The 17089-nt window shown below is 42.3% G+C and overlaps 1 protein-coding gene and 1 long non-coding RNA gene across 10 annotated transcripts in view; one reads left to right on the top strand and one right to left on the bottom strand.

Annotated features, from left to right (window-relative positions):
• LOC132867249 (polyunsaturated fatty acid lipoxygenase ALOX15B-like) overlaps positions 1-15514 on the bottom strand; it is a 28799-nt gene extending 13285 nt beyond the window's left edge. The window contains exons 1-5 of the mRNA XM_060900050.1: positions 15405-15514; positions 6461-6617; positions 1144-1345; positions 742-823; positions 491-613 (exon numbers count right to left, since the gene is read on the bottom strand). Of these exons, the coding sequence (XP_060756033.1) occupies positions 491-613; positions 742-823; positions 1144-1345; positions 6461-6610 (557 nt within the window). The 5' untranslated portion in view covers positions 6611-6617; positions 15405-15514. The remainder of the gene's footprint in view (positions 1-490; positions 614-741; positions 824-1143; positions 1346-6460; positions 6618-15404) is intronic.
• Positions 7923-17089, top strand: part of LOC132867250 (uncharacterized) — a 28091-nt gene continuing 18924 nt past the window's right edge. For 2 of the 9 annotated variants that reach the window (XR_009650709.1, XR_009650702.1), the window contains exon 1: positions 7929-8073. This is a non-coding gene — a long non-coding RNA (uncharacterized LOC132867250). Of the gene's footprint in view, positions 8074-17089 lie in introns of all 9 variants that reach the window. The other 7 variants (XR_009650708.1, XR_009650710.1, XR_009650703.1 and 4 more) reach the window with 7 other exon arrangements.

The following is a 17089-nucleotide window of genomic DNA, read 5'->3' as shown; positions in this document are numbered from 1 at the left end:
TATTTGACATCACTTGTAGGCTTCGTTCTAATTCACCCATCTTTTAGTGGCTATTTTTAAGTTCAAGATTTCCTCATGAAGGAGGGCACAACCATGACTCATGTTCATGATAGCTCTTTGGCCATGCACAACTTCTCCTAGTTCATCAAAGCCAAGGCAAAAATGGTTTTCCATTCTACGTCTCCTTTAACCATCAAAGTTACTATGAAGCTGATAAGTTTAACAGCGCCAAATGTTGCCTGGTCCACCTTGGATTCCATCCCCTCGTTCAATGAAAATTTATTCACATTTTCAAAATTTATTTTAGGCCTACATTTACATACCATGGTCAATGATGATTTTGACTATAAATATAACAACAAATTGAACTGAATTGAATATAAGATCACAATACATTTAATTTATACATTAATTCTGTGGTTCCACAATTCCAACAGTTTTGTGAGACTTTGCAAACAATGCCATGGAAAAAAAATCACTTCAGACTTACTGCTTTCCAGCCGTTAAGCCAAATTCTGTCTCCTTCGTGTAAGAGAACCGAAGTTCAGCTGGCAGAGCACGGGCAGAGTCAAAACTGATAATGCGGGGGATGCCCTGTGCGTACACATGCCATCTGTGGGAAGAATATGCAGACAGATTAAAGGGTATTTTAAGATACCGGTATAGATAAAGGATGTCATTTTTGTTCAGGCAACTGGCAATATGTATAAAGTCCCAGCGGCGTTGACAACCCACACAAACCTAAATATCTCCTGTCGATTTTCTAGCTGTCTCCTTCTTTCTTGATGGGTTGCTGGGTTGCTATCCTGGAACTTGAGCAAAGCTGAGATGGAAATGTACAAAGGACAACATTCAATGAAAAGTTCGATAATCTTGTTTTTTGTTTTGGTAATGTGACCTAAATCTTTTTATTATCAACAAAGAAAAACATATTATTATTATTATTATTATTATTATTACAGTATAAAGCAAAACTGTGCATTGATTTGTTGGCCAGAAATTCATCTGCAGTATGCAAAAAAGTGTGTGTGTGTCTGTGTTTGTGTGTACAAAATAATACTGTACATTTGCAAGAAAATATTGCTGGTCAATTTTCAAGTACACTAGTAAATGTGATGTGCAGCCACTAAGTCTATGCTTTACCTTTAGCTGGTCTTAAAACGAGCTTCTCGTTACAGCCCAACCAACGGTAACATGGAAACAAAATCTCATCCCCTTCAGGCGTTGTAATCAAGATCTTATCACAAAACCACTCGTTCTCAACACCCAAAAATGGCTTGGAGTAGAGTTTCACAAGTATGAGCTCCCCCAGAGATGCTTCACACTTTATCTTCATTATCCGTTCCTGTAAAGATATAAATGGTTTTTTGGGGAGGAGATTCTGTGTGTACTTACAGTATTTTTAGTTTTAAAAGAGGTGTGATGTGATTGTGTGACATGATCTCCACTCTGCCTGTCTGGTACACACTGTAAACCCCGACACGTTTGATGGACATAATGTTTAAGTGGAAACTTATTGCCACTAACATTTCAGTTTTTCAATTTAAAAATTTATGTACATTTTCCCCAAAATAAATACCTTTCAGACCAATTCAAATGTTTTGATTGTTACCTTAAAAGTTTTGAGTGTTCCCTACTCCCATGATCTTTTGCAATACACTGAAGCCATAAAAATGCAACTTTTAGCAATTGTGCTACTTTTTCATGTTTTTTACAATACTCATTCCACTGATATATCAACTTAATAAGGACATGTGCCCCTCTGTTGAGTTAAAACCACAATTTATAAACTGGATTCTCACCATAAGTAAGTAACAACTAATTTTGAATCAACTCAAAACATTTAAGTTCAAATAACTTAAATTGTAGCACAATAGAAAGGAGCTGATATCATAACCCATAATCCTTTGCTAAATTATATAGTGGCTAAACATCATGTAAAACCCTGTCCGGCTGAGTCAGGAAAAGGCTAAATGCACTGTTGCAATGAATAATGTATATTATAGTATTGTTTACAGTGTTAGTTTTGCAATTTTCCCACGTGATATACAACCCCGGGCGGCATGGTGGTGTTAGTTGTTAGCGTTATCACCTCACAGCAAGAAGGTCCGGGTTCGAGCCCCGTGGCCGGCGAGGGCCTTTCTGTGTGGAGTTTACATGTTCTCCACGTGTCCGCGTGGGTTTCCTCCGGGTGCTCCGGTTTTCCCCACAGTCCAAAGACATGCAGGTTAGGTTAACTGGTGACTCTAAATTGACCGTAGGTGTGAATGTGAGTGTGAATGGTTGTCTGTGTCTATGTGTCAGCCCTGTGATGACCTGGCGACTTGTCCAGGGTGTACCCCGCCTTTCGCCCGTAGTCAGCTGGGATAGGCTCCAGCTTGCCTGCGACCCTGTAGAACAGGATAAAGCGGCTACAGATAATGAGATGAGATGAGATGAGATATACAACCCCAATTCCAAAAAAGTTGGGACAAAGTACAAATTGTAAATAAAAATGGAATGCAATAATTTACAAATCTCAAAAACTGATATTGTATTCACAGTAGAACATAGACAACATATCAAATGTCGAAAGTGAGACATTTTGAAATTTCATGCCAAATATTGGCTCATTTGAAATTTCATGACAGCAACACATCTCAAAAAAGTTGGGATGGGGCAATAAGAGGCTGGAAAAGTTAAAGGTACAAAAAAGGAACAGCTGGAGAACCAAATCGCAGGGAAGGTAAGTGGCAGAATCACTGCACCTGATGTGAATTAACCTGTGTTTGTGTGTCTCCCCCAGTGACCGTGCCCTTTAAAAGGAGGGAGAGAGAGAGCAGAGAAAGGGAGCGCTCCCCAACCTGGACACTTGTGTGCATGCCTGTCTGACTGGGAGAGTGTTAAAGGGAAAGCTAAAATAAAGTTTTTGTTTCTGGCCTGCCGTTCTTCAATACCTTCAACAATCGTTACAGTGGTGCTGAAACCTGGGAGGGAGTACAGAAGAGAACAGCCCCATGGAGTCCTCCCCCTTCAAGGACCTGGTCCATGCCCTCGCCACGGCCCAACAGAGCCAGCACCAGGCACTGGTCGCCCTCCGGAAGGAGCAGGAACAACGGTTCGAAGCCCTGGTGCTGGCGCAGCAGGAAAATCGCCAGACATTCCGGCACCTCCTCGTGTCGGGGGGGTCCACCACCACCGCCGCGGACCCTCCCCACCTCACCCTAATGAAGTTGGGTCTGCAGGATGACCCCAAAGCCTTCCTCACTCTTTTTGAGCAGGTAGCAGAGGCGTGGGGTTGGCCGGTGGAACAGTGCGCGGCGCGCCTCCTCCCCCTGCCAACGGGCGAGGTGCAGCTAGTCACGCTACAACTCCCCGCCGACAGCCGGCTGGTCTACACCGACTTCCACAGAGCCGTCCTCCAACGTATGGGGCGCACCCCGGAGCAGCAATGGCAGCGCTTCCGCGTGCTGTGCCTGTAGGAGGTCGGCTGGCCGTTCGTGTTTGACCAGCAACTCCGGGACGCCTGCCGGCGGTGGCTGAGGGCTGACAACCGCGACGCCGAGGGAATTGTCAACCTGGTGGCGCTGGAGCAATTCATTGCCCGACTTCTGGAAGGAACAACGGAGTGGGTCCAGTGCCATCGCCCGGCGTCGCTGGATTAGGCCATTGTGCTGGCAGAGAACCATATGGCAGCTGTTCCGACGGCAGGACAGCGTGTCTCCTCTTCTCCCCTCTTTTCTCTCTCTCTCTCTTATTGACCTGCACGCCAAACTCCACACACTCTCGCACCTGACCCAGGAGAATTTGCGGCAGGCCCAAGAACATCAAGTCCGTCTGTACGACAGGGGTACGTGCCTTAGGGAATTCACACCGGGAGATAAAGTACTCGTGGTGTTGCCCACGTCGAGCTCCAAATTGATCACCAGGTGGCAAGGAACCTTTGAGGTCACATGGCGAGTCGGGGACGTCGACTATGAGGTGAGGCGAATGGACAGGGGCGGGGCATTACAGATTTACCACCTCAATCTGTTAAAACTTTGGAATGAGGAGGACCCCGTGGCGTTGGTGTCGGTGGTTCCAGAGAAGGTGGAGCTGGGGCCGGAGGCTCAAAAGGGAAAACTGACATCGCCCACCGCTCCGGTCCCCTGTGGAGACCACCTCTCTCCGACCCAACTCACGGAGGTCGCCAAGTTGCAGACAGAATTTTCTGATGTGTTCTCACCCCTGCCCGGCCGCACCCATCTCATAGAACACCACACTGAGATGCCCCCGGGGGTAGTAGTGCGCAGCCGCCCTTACAGACTGCCTGAACACACAAAAAATGGTTCGGGAAGAACTCGAGGCCATGCTTGAAATGGGCATCATTGAGGAGTCCCACAGTGACTGGAGCAGCCCGGTGGTCTTGGTTCCCAAGGCCGATGGGTCAGTCCGGTTCCGTGTGGACTATAGAAAAGTCAACGCAGTGTCTAAATTCGATGCATACCCGATGCCTCGTATTGACGAGTTGCTCGATCGACTAGGCACGGCTCGTTTTTATTCAACACTGGATTTGACAAAAGGATATTGGCAGATCCCCTTGACTCCACTATCCCGAGAGAAAATGGCCTTTTCCACACCGTTTGGCTTACACCATTTCGTCACACTTCCTTTTGGGCTGTTTGGGGCACCCGCTACATTCTAGTGGCTTATGCATAGGGTCCTCTGCCCCCACACCACCTACGTGGCCGCATACTTGGACAATATAATTATTTATAGTAATGACTGGCCGCGGCACTTAGACCACCTAAGGGCCGTCCTTAGGTCGCTGAGGCGAGCGGGTCTCACAGCCAACCCAAAGAAGTGTGCAATTGGGCGGGTGGAAGTACGGTATCTGGGGTTCCACTTGGGCAATGGGCAGGTGCGTCCCCAAATCAATAATACAGCAGCGATTGCGGCCTGCCCGAGGCCCAAGACCAAAAAGGGGGTGAGACAGTTCCTGGGGCTGGTTGGCGACTATCATAGGTTTATACCTAATTATTTGGACGTCACCAGCCCGCTGACTGATCTCACTAAAAAGGGGCACCAGATCCAGTCCAGTGGACGGAGCAATGCCAGCGGGCTTTCTCTGAGGTAAAGGCTGCACTGTGTGGGGGGCCACTGTTACACTCCCCTGACTTTTCTCTCCCCTTTGTTTTGTAGACGGACACGTCGGACAGAGGGCTGTGGGCTGTTCTGTCCCAGGAGGTGGAGGGGGAGGACCGTCCAGTGCTGTACATCAGCTGGAAGCTGCCAGTGCGCGAGGGCAGGTATAGCACAATAGAAAAGGAATGCCTCGCCATCAAGTGGGTGTTCCTCACCCTCCGCTACTACCTGCTGGGGCACCCTTTCACCCTCTGTTCGGACCACGCGCCCCTGCAGTGGCTCCACCGCATGAAGGATGCCAACGCGTGGATCACCCGTTGATATCTGGCACTCAAGCCGTTTAAGTTTGAGGTGGTCCACAGGCCGGGGGCGCAGATGGTTGTGGCGGATTTTCTCTCCCGTCAAGGGGGGGGAGTCAGCTGCAGGCCGGACAGCTCTCCGGCCTGAGTCGGGCGGTGGGGGTATGTGGCAGTGGGGGTATGGTCAAGCATCGGTCTGTGAATGGAGGGCGGAGTCAGGGAAGGTAAGTGGCAGAATCACTGCACCTGACGTGAATTAACCTGTGTTTGTGTGTCTCCCCCAGTGACCGCGCCCTTTTAAAGGAGAGAGAGAGCAGAGAAAGGGAGCGCTCCCCAACCTGGACACTTGTGTGCGTGTGTGTCTGACTGGGAGAGTGTGAAAGAGAAAGCTGAAAAGCTAAAATAAAGTTTTTTGTAACACTCAGTTCTGGCCTGCCGTGCTTCTGTGCTCCACCCGCCTTCAACAATCGTTACAGACATCAATTAAAATATTTGAGTAGCTGACTAGCACTCAAATTTAAAAATCATTAGCTCAGATTTATTGAGTATAAAGTACTTAAAATTTTCCAAAAACTTGAAATATCTAAAGTTTAAAACTTCAGAAAAAAATGAAATGTTAGTGGTAATCAGTTTCCACTAATATTTTGAGTTCACTGAGCAGTTGGGGTTTACAGTGCAGATAAACACTGAATGAAACAAACTAACAAAACTATACCATGTTGTGTGGTACATGTTGTTCCCACATTAAATACAATGCAAAGTAACTGAAGAATGTTGGGTTGCATTCAGGTAACTTTGAATCAGTCAGAATCCCTCAGAGCTCCTATACAATGAAACTAACTTAGAATCAAAAGATTTATATGAATGCAATTTCTTTGTTCACAATACAACACACCTGTTGTCTTTATGTCTGTAGAGCTTTTTAAAAAAATACATTTCATCTAAGCACATTTAGTGCAATCCAGTGTTGAAAAAAAATATTACATCAACCATAGTGAACATCTGTAGGCTATACCAATTAGCCTCCTCAGCTCTTGCTGCCATATGTGTGCACTTACTGATCCTTGCGAAAAGCCAGAGAAGAGTCCTGTATCCAAATCCGTTTCATCACTCTCCTTCTGGGGACCGTGTAATTTGATGGAGATGGAGCTTGTTGTGCCAGCCAAGGCTCTCTTCCCTGTGTATACCGTCACTGTGTAGATCACCATCGTTATTCTGTACGGTGAGAGAAGGAGAGTTTGTGAGTGAATGAGTGAGTGAGCGTGTGAATACGTGAGTAGAGTGAGTGAGCGAGGGTGCGAATATGTGAGTAGAGTGATTCAATAAGCGTGTGAATTCATAAGTAAGTGTATGAGTGAGTGAATATACTAGTGCATCTCAAAAAATTAGAATATTGTGAAAAAGTTCAATATTTTCCATCATTTATTTAAGAAAGTGAAAATGTTATATATTATAGACTCATTACACATAAACAGGGGCGGACTTACCATTAGGCAAACCAAGGCGGTTGCCTAGGGCCCCCCCAAATTTGGGGGCCCCTACCGGTCAGCCCCGTCACGGTAAACACCAAACAATATATATGTAATCTTAATTTGTCTCTGATATTAAGTAGTCAACGATATAAATGGAAAAACACACCAAAATAGCATCAGAATATCGAATTCATGTGTATATAGTATTTGTCTCAGCACCCCCCGGTTGTTTTACATTGGACTACACTGTAAAAAAAAATCTTGTCAAATTTACAGTGAAAAACTGGCAGCTGTGGTTGCCATTTTTTCACCGTAAAAAATACAGTGACAGTGTATATGGCTTTACGGTAAGGTATATCAACACTTGTAAAAACAACAGTTTGAAAATGTTCAATTTTACAGGTATTCAATGTACAATAATCAGTACATAACTGTTAATTTTACGGATATTCATTGTACAATAAACAATGATGGTTACAAGCAATGATCTACTAGACAGATATATTTTTTTTAGAATTTTTTCACCTTTATTGGATAGGACAGTGTAGAGACAGGAAATGAGCTGGAAAGAGAGACAGGGAGGGATCGGGAAATGACCTCAGGTCGGAATTGAACCCAGGTCCCCAGATTCATTGTATGACGCCTTAGTTGACTGAGCCACAATGGTGGGCATGTTTTTGTTTTTTTAACAGGGCAATGATGTAATTTTAACCATCACATTCTGTTTTAGTCTTACAGTTTGTCTGTGTTTAAACTACAACAATTTGTAAATTATACAAAAAAATATGATCAATTCAACATATTCTTACTGTTAAATTAACAGTGGCATTTGGTTAGGAGTTTTACAGTATATTGATGTAAATTACACACTGCTTCATTGTTTTTGTATTTACAGTTTTTTTATGTCATGATTTTAAATAAATTCACTGTTAATTCTACGGACATTTTTTACAGTGTAGTCTATGATCTGATGACGTAGACAGGTGCGCGACTGAAATTCAAACCAAAGCAGCGGGAACCGTAAACAAGATGAAGCGCAGTTATGAGAGTCTTTGCGCTAAACGGAAAAAAGGGCACAAAGCAAAAAGAATGCAGCTGTACTTCTGAAACTAACTACCTTTTTCAAATCGCCTGAGTCTGCTACAGCCTCAACCTCCGCTGTTGAGGAATGTGTTCGTGTGGAGGAGGTAGACTTTCAAGTAGGACTTTCTTTCTCATATGATTATGATGAACAATGGACATTTGGAGATTAAGGACTTTTCAGTAATGTACTGGCTGCAACCTTTAAAAACTCATACCTCTCTCTCACACACACACAAACTCTCTCTCACACACACACTCACACCCACCCACCTACACCCCATTATGGAATAGAAGATAGATAGAATGCCTTTATTGTCACTATACACATGTACAATGAGATTAAAGCATCTCCAATAACAGTGCAAACAGCGTGTAGAGAGAGAGAGAGGGGAAGGGGGAAAAAAGAAAAAAAAATAATTAATTAAATAAATAAAAAATTAATACAATAAAAAGGGGGGGTAAGGTGCACAGTCCTGAGGTGTGTGTGCTGTGTGTAAGGTGCACAGTCCTGAGGTGTACAGTGGTGCTTGAAAGTTTGTGAACCCTTTAGAATTTTCTATATTTCTGCATAAATATGACCTAAAACAACATCAGATTTTCACACAAATCCTAAAAGTAGATAAAGAGAACCCAGTTAAACAAATGAGACAAAAAATATTATACTTGGTCATTTATTTATTGAGGAAAATGATCCAATATTACATATGTGAGTGGCAAAAGTATGTGAACCTTTGCTTTCAGTATCTGGTGTGACCCCCTTGTGCAGCAATAACTGCAACTAAACGTTTGTGGTAACTGTTGATCAGTCCTGCACACCGGCTTGGAGGAATTTTAGCTCATTCCTCCGTACAGAACAGCTTCAACTCTGGGATGTTGGTGGGTTTCCTCACATGAACTGCTCACTTCAGGTCCTTCCACAACATTTCGATTGGATTAAGGTCAGGACTTTGACTTGGCCATTCCAAAACATGAACTTTATTCTTCTTTAATTATTCTTTGGTAGAGTGACTTGTGTGCTTAGGGTCGTTGTCTTGCTGCATGACCCACCTTCTCTTGAGATTCAGTTCATGGACAGATGTCCTGACATTTTCCTTTAGAATTTGCTGGTATAATTCAGAATTCATTGTTCCATCAATGATGGTAAGCCGTCCTGGCCCAGATACAGCAAAACATGCCCAAACCATGATACTCCCACCACCATGTTTCACAGATGGGATAAGGTTCTTATGCTGGAATGCAGTGTTTTCCTTTCTCCAAACATAACGCTTCTCATTTAAACCAAAAACTTCTATTTTGGTCTCATCCGTCCACGAAACATTCTTCCAATAGCCTTCTGGCTTGTCCACATGATCTTTAGCAAACTGCAGACGAGCAGCAATGTTCTTTTTGGAGAGCAGTGGCTTTCTCCTTGCAACCCTGCCATGCACACCATTGTTGTTCAGTGTTCTCCTGATGGTGGACTCATGAACATTAACATTAGCCAATGTGAGAGAGGCCTTCAGTTGCTTAGAAGTTACCCTGGGGTCCTTTGTGACCTTGCTGACTATTACACGCCTTGCTCTTGGAGTGATCTTTGTTGGTCGACTACTCCTGGGGAGAGTAACAATGGTCTTGAATTTCCTCCATTTGTACACAATCTTTTTGACTGTGGATTGGTGGAGTCCAAACTCTTTAGAGATGGTTTTGTAACCTTTTCCAGTCTGATGAGCATCAACAACGCTTTTTCTGAGGTCCTCAGAAATCTCCTTTGTTCGTGCCATGATACACTTCCACAAACATGTGTTGTGAAGATCAGACTTTGATAGATCCCTGTTCTTTAAATAAAACAGGGTGCCCACTCACACCTGATTGTCATCCCATTGATTGAAAACACCTGACTAATTTCACCTTCAAATTAACTGCTAATCCTAGAGGTTCACATACTTTTGCCACTCACAGATATGTAATATTGGATCATTTTCCTCAATAAATAAATGACCAAGTATAATATTTTTGCCTCATTTATTTAACTGGGTTCTCTTTATCTACTTTTAGGACTTGTGTGAAAATCTGATGATGTTTTAGGTCATATTTATGCAGAAATATAGAAAATTCTAAAGGGTTCACAAACTTTCAAGCACCACTGTATGTGCTGTGTGTAAGGTGCACAGTCCTGAGGTGTATGTGCTGTGTGTAAGGTGCACAGTCCTGAGGTGTATGTGCTGTGTGTAAGGTGCACAGTCCTGAGGTGTATGTGCTGTGTGTAAGGTGCACAGTCCTGAGGTGCATGTGCTGTGTGTAAGGTGCACAGTCCTGAGGTGTATGTGCTGTGTGTAAGGTGCACAGTCCTGAGGTGCATGTGTTGCGTTTCACATTATGGAGTGAGGTATTGCACAGAGAGAGTCACCTTATAAAGTACTGCACATTATAAATTAGTAAATAGTAAAGTAAATAAACTATAATGTCAGAGCATATCTGAGTTCAGGGCGGTTATGGCTTTTGGAAAGAAGCTGTTTTTTAATCGATTTGTCTTTGTCCTGATGCACCTGTAGTGCCTCCCTGAGGGCAACAGGTCGAACAGATCAAAGCCAGAACAATGGAATTTTGAAGATTAAGGACATTTCAATAATGTACTGGCTGCATCCTTTACAAACTCACAATCCCTCTGTATCTCTCTCAACCACTGTATTGCCTGTCATTAAATGGCTCTCTCCCTCCCTTCCTCACTCACTCTCTGTCACACACACACAAACTCTCTCTCTCTCGTACATTTATCTTGGCATCAGTCTTATCCCATTGAAATGTAGAGGTTTCGATAGAGTAATATCCATTTGTGTTGTAGTTCTGATAACAGTAAGATCATTTTGTCTCTCTGGTAATGTGTATCTGGTAATATGGATCCATTTGTGTTCTACTTCTGATAAGAATAAGATCATTTTATATCTGGTAATATGTATCTGTGAAGTAAAAATAATAATTGGATTTCAGATATCCTTGTTTTATTAAAATATGGAGATTGACTCTCTTAAAATTGTCTCTCTCTCTGTCTACTGTCTCTTCTTCTGTTGTTTGCCTTGCCGCTCTCTCTCTTTCTGGTTAGATCTGAGCAATAAACACTGTCAGTCTCATCTCATTATCTCTAGCCGCTTTATCCTGTTCTACAGGGTCAGAATTTTGGCAAATGCTGGAGTAATCTCAAACCTGTTTCACTGTGGAGCTTATTTGGGGCACATTGTTATTGGCAGTTTGCTATCTTTTTTTTCTGAATTTACAGCAAGGAGATAAGGCATGTGCCAAGTAGGGATGACCATTATTCTGTATGTGTGTTTCAAGACTGACTTTTGAGGGCCCCATGTCTGTATTTCGCCTAGGGCCCCAAAATGGCTAGAACCGCCCCTGCACATAAACTAAAATGTTTCAAGCATTTTTCTATTTTAATTTTAATCAGTATGGCATACAGTACAAAAACATAAAAAAAACCCATCTCAAAATATTAGAATATTTCATTTCGAGTTTGAGTAAAACAGTATGAACACAGTGTATCTCTCGGTCTAGTTCAGTACACACAACCACAATCATGGGGAAGACTGCTGACTTGACTGTTGTCCAGAAGATGATCACTGATGCCCTCCACAAGGAGGGTAAGCCACGAAAGGTCATTGCTGAAAAGGGTGGCTGGAAAAGGTGCACAAGCAACAGGGATGGCCGCAGTCTTGAGAGGATTGTCAAGAAAAGTTGATTCAAGAACTTGGGAGAGCTTCACAAGGAGTGGACTGAGGCTGATGTCAGTCTATCAAGACCCATCACGAACAGACATCTTCAAGAAAGGGGATACAACTTTCGCATTCCTAATATCAAGCTACTCCTGAGCCAGAAACAATGTCAGAAGTGTCTTATCTGGGCTAAGGAGAGAAAGAAATGGACTGTTGCTCAGTGGTCCAAAGTCCTCTTTTCAGATGAAAGTACATTTTGCATTTAATTTGGAAATCATGGTTCTAGAGTCTGGAGGAAGAGTGGAGAGGCACAGAATCCAAGGTGTTTGAAGCCCAGTGTGAAGTTTCCACAGTCTGTGATGATTTGGGGTGCCATGTCATCTGCTGGTGTTGGTCCACTGTATTTTATCAAGTCCAAAGTCAACACAGCCATCTACCAGGAGATTTTAGAGCACTTTGTGCTTCCATCTGCTGATGAGCTTTTTGGAGATGCTGATTTTCTTTTCCAGCAGGACTTAGCACCTACCCACAGTGCCAAAACTACGACCAAATGGTTTGCTGACCATGATATTACTGTGTTTGATTGGCCAGCCAACTTGTCTGACTTGAACCCCATAGAGAATCTATGGGGTATTGTCAAGAGGAAGATGAGAAACACCCGAGCCAAAAATACAGATACGCTGAAGGCCACTATCAAAGTAACCTGGGCTTCAATAACACCTCAGCAGTGCCACAGACTGATCACCTCCATGCCACACCGCATTGATGCAGTAATTCATGGTAAAGGAGCCCCAACCAAGTACTGAGTGTATAAATGAATATACTTTTCAGAAGTTGGACATTTCTGTATTGTAAATCCTTTTTTTGATTGATCTTAGGGAATATTCTAATAATTTGAGATACTGTATTTCTGATTTTCATGAGCTATAAGCCATAATCATCAAAATTAAAACAAAAAAGGCTTTAAATATTTCACTTTACATGTAATGAATATAGAATATATGAAAGTTTACCTTTTTGAATTAAATTATGAAAAAAAGGAACTTTGTTCATGGTATTCTAATTTTTTGAGATGCACTAGTAAGTGACTATGATAGTGAGAGAGTGAATGTAAGAAAATCAGTGAGCGAATATGTGAGTGTCTGAATGAGTGAATAAGTGAGTGAATATACAAGTGAGTGAGTGACTATGTGAATGACTAAGAGAAAGAGAGAGAATGAGTGAGTGAGATGATTAGGGATTGAGAAAAGGAGGAAGACCATGAGACAAGTAGAGTTTTCATAGTGATTTGATTTCTGTTGAAATTCTTTGTAATGGTGGAAGGTCTGAGTAATGAATGATAAAACTTCATACTGTCAAGGCCAAATGAATAGTATTAGTATTTGCAGTAGTAGTAGTGTTATAGTAGTGTTAGTAGTAGTATTGTTAGTAGTAACAGTAGTAGTGGTCAGGGCCGTTGACAGCTTTGGCTGGGCCCGGGACAAAATAATCTGAGTGGCCCCCCCCCCAAATAATCTGAGTGCCCCCCCCCCACACACACACACATACGCGCGCACGCACATCGCCACACAGCAACCACCCACACCCAACCCCTCTTTTCACAGTCTCACTCCAACCCTTAAATAACAGGTATTCCAAGCCCATTATAACAGTCAACCATTTTATTTCAACATTTCAACATATTTACAGTTTGAACATTTCCTTAGTCTGCAACTATTCAGGTGCGAAATGCAATGCGCCGGACTTTTGCTGTGGCAAAGTCGTCAATAAGGTCATTGAAGTCCAGCTTCTTTGCAAGTTCGCGCTCTATAGAGAGCATAGCCAGCCCATTGAGCCTCTCCTGTGACATGTTTGAGCGCAGGTAGTTGATAAACCAAAATGATTGTTTACTGGATGGAACTGGGCCTCAATGAGAACGGAGTTATGGCTTTCCCAAAATCTGAACATAGAAGCATCACCACTAGTCACACACGGACTGGCCATTGGGAGTAACGGGAGTTTTCCCGGTGGGCTGGTGGTTCAGCGTGGGCCGGCGGAGAAAAAAAAAAAAAACAGTTGCGCGCTGGCCTTTAATATGATAAGCAATGTTAACAGTTTCTTTAAGAAACTATTAGCTTATCATATTAAAGGCCAGCGCGCAACTGTAATAAGCAATGTTAACAGTTTCTTAAAGAAACTGTTAACATTGCTTATCATATTAAAGGCCAGCGCGCAACTGTTTTTTTTTTTTTCTCCGCCGGCCCACGCTGAACCACCTGCCCACCGGGAAAACTCCCGCTACTCCCGATGGCCAGTCCGTGTGTGCCACTAGTGATGTGTACAGTGAGTTTTTCAGTGTATTTTTTTGTCTTGTTATTCATAAACGTCCTTTCCGTACTCGATTTAGAATGTTACAAAAAAAAATTGACACCCTCCCAACCACGTAACATTAGCCTATCTGACCTGGGGGCTGACACGTTTATTACGGATAAACCAAAAGGATTACAACGTTCCCTGGATATAGAACTGGACCGAGAAGATTTCAAAATCTTAACGTGTAAGCAACAACAATAAAACAGAGGTTGTTTTATTCATTTAGGGCTTATTAGGCTACTTTCATTAATTGCGCTTTTCATACAGGCCTATCATTTTTCACTTGAGCAAGGGAATTGTTTGAAGAGTATCCAGTCTAAGTGAAAGTTTAATGTTTTGCAACAGACTAACCTCAAAACACCCCATTTATAGCCCATTCGTTACATTAAACTCTATCTAGCTGGCAATTTCACATGCCGTCGTATCTACACGGGATGATTTCCAACAAAATAAGGTTTAATTAACAAGAGGCAGCGTTCCACGGGCTTTCAGCTAACCGGAGTCCAGCTCAGCGCAGCTCAGCAAGCATGCCTAAAACATTTGGATATGATTGCGGGCCAATGTGCTATTCTTTGCTTCATTGAGATATATGCAACACAGTGTTATTAAACCGATATGTTTATGAAATAATTCAATGCCCTGTGCATTTCAGTGTTCACTCAGTGTACCCTGCTATCCCCTACTTTATAATTATGAATGGCGCGTCGCGCGTGCTGGGGATATATTACGGGGCTGGAAAAAAGTTATCTGTGTCTTACCTGGCTCAGCTGCCCCACTGCCTTCACCACCTGCTGCATCATCAAATCAAATCAAGTTTATTTGTATAGCGCTTTTAACAATAAACATTGTCGCAAAGCAGCTTTACAGAATTTGAACGACTTAAAACATGAGCTAATTTTATCCCTAATCTATCCCCATCATCTGAATCTTTTCTAAAATATCTATGCAGTGAGCCCCTGAGGCTCTTGGCTTCTTCATCTCTTTTTCTCTTTTCTTTGCTCCTGACTTGTGCATGTTGGCAAACAAGCTCGCACTCTTATTGTCGAAGCGTTATGATGGAATAGTGCCATGTTATTTGGCGCCTTAATCAAAGACCAAACCATTTCTGCATTAGGGGTGGTAGGTGGGTTCTTGAATCTATTTTCGAAGACAATAAAGGCAAAAGAACCAGAAATCATTCACTGAATGCAAATATAGCACATTTTTCTCCCCCAAATCAACACATTTTGAAATGAAACAGAATGATTAATGGCATCTTCATGAGGGACCAGTTCTGGGCCCCCCCTCATGCCTGGGCCCGGGACAAAATACCCGGTTGTCCCCCCCTGTCGACGGCCCTGGTAGTGGTAGTAGCATTAGTTACTACTGAAAAAATATGAAAAAGATCAGCCACTAATGCTTACCAGAATATTTTCGATGTTTTCTGAAGTCTTACTGTTGATCAGACTAGTGTTCTCAATGGCTACGAGCAGGACTCAGAAGACAGACAAGGAGAGACTGAGTGGCCTTGCTTTTAAACTACAGGTACGCCTACACAGATGGCACACTTGGGAAGAAATACACGTGGAAAAACAGGTGGAAACTTCCTGCTAGGCCGATTCCCATGCTCAAGCCAGTTTTAACAATGTGTCAAAATTATTCATATTACATATCAATGACATATGTAGAATTTGACAAGTACTGAAATTTTTGTTTGCAGACGACACCAATATTTTTTGTTCCGGTGAGAATTTGCAGCAGACTTTGGAGACAATCACAACTGAAATAAATAAACTAAAACTATGGTTTGACAAAAATAAATTATCATTAAATCTAAGCAAAACAAAGATCATGTTTGGGAGACACAAAATAGATTGTAATGTAGAATTGATAATAGACAATACTAAGATAGAAATGGTACAGGAAATTAAATTTCTTGGTGTGATTTTGGATCATAAAGTTTGCTGGAAACCTCATGTAGGATACATACAAGCAAAACTGGCAAAGTGCTCGACAATTCTTTGGAAAACAAAACATATTCTTGATTGCAAATCTTTGCATACTTTATATTACGCGTTATTTTTGCCATATCTGACTTACTGTGTCGAAGTCTGGGGAAACGCCTACAAAACCACTCTGCAGCCGATATGTACAATACAGAAAAGAGCAATAAGGACAATAAACAAAACAGGATACAGAGATCATACAAACTCACTGTTCATAAAATCACACATGTTGAAATTTATGGATCTGGTCAAATTCAGAACAGCACAAATAATGTACAAAGCGAGAAATAATCTATTGCCAAAAAATATACAAGGAATGTTTAGTGAGAGAGAGGGGGGATATAATCTAAGGGGAGACCTAAATTAAAAAAAACCCAAAGGTTCGAACAAATATGAAAAACGTGCATATCGAGCTGTGGGATGACTTTATGGAACAGACTGGAGACAGAAATAAAACAAAGTGCAAATATAAATCTGTTTAAAAAAAGGTACAAAAATATTTTTAAACAAGTATATACAACCCCGATTCCAAAAAAGTTGGGACAAAGTACAAATTGTAAATAAAAACAGAATGCAATGATGTGGAAGTTTCAAAATTCCATATTTTATTCAGAATAGAACATAGATGACATATCAAATGTTTAAACTGAGGAAATGTATCATTTAAAGAGAAAAAATTAGGTGATTTTTAAATTTCATGACAACAACACATCTCAAAAAAGTTGGGACAAGGCCATGTTTACCACTGTGAGACATCCCCTTTTCTCTTTACAACAGTCTGTAAACGTCTGGGGACTGAGGAGACAAGTTGCTCAAGTTTAGGGATAGGAATGTTAACCCATTCTTGTCTAATGTAGGATTCTAGTTGCTCAACTGTCAGGTCTTTTTTGTCGTATCTTCCGTTTTATGATGCACCAAGTGTTTTCTATGGGTGAAAGATCTGGACTGCAGGCTGGCCAGTTCAGTACCCGGACCCTTCTTCTATGCAGCCATGATGCTGTAATTGATGCAGTATGTGGTTTGGCATTGTCATGTTGGAAAATGCAAGGTCTTCCCTGAAAGAGACGTCGTCTGGATGGGAGCATATGTTGCTCTAGAACCTG

This window comes from Neoarius graeffei, chromosome 19, assembly GCF_027579695.1.
Source record: "Neoarius graeffei isolate fNeoGra1 chromosome 19, fNeoGra1.pri, whole genome shotgun sequence".
In the NCBI taxonomy this organism is placed as follows: domain Eukaryota; kingdom Metazoa; phylum Chordata; class Actinopteri; order Siluriformes; family Ariidae; genus Neoarius; species Neoarius graeffei.
Note: the sequence above shows the minus strand (reverse complement) of the source record. Positions and strands in the feature narration are given on the sequence as shown.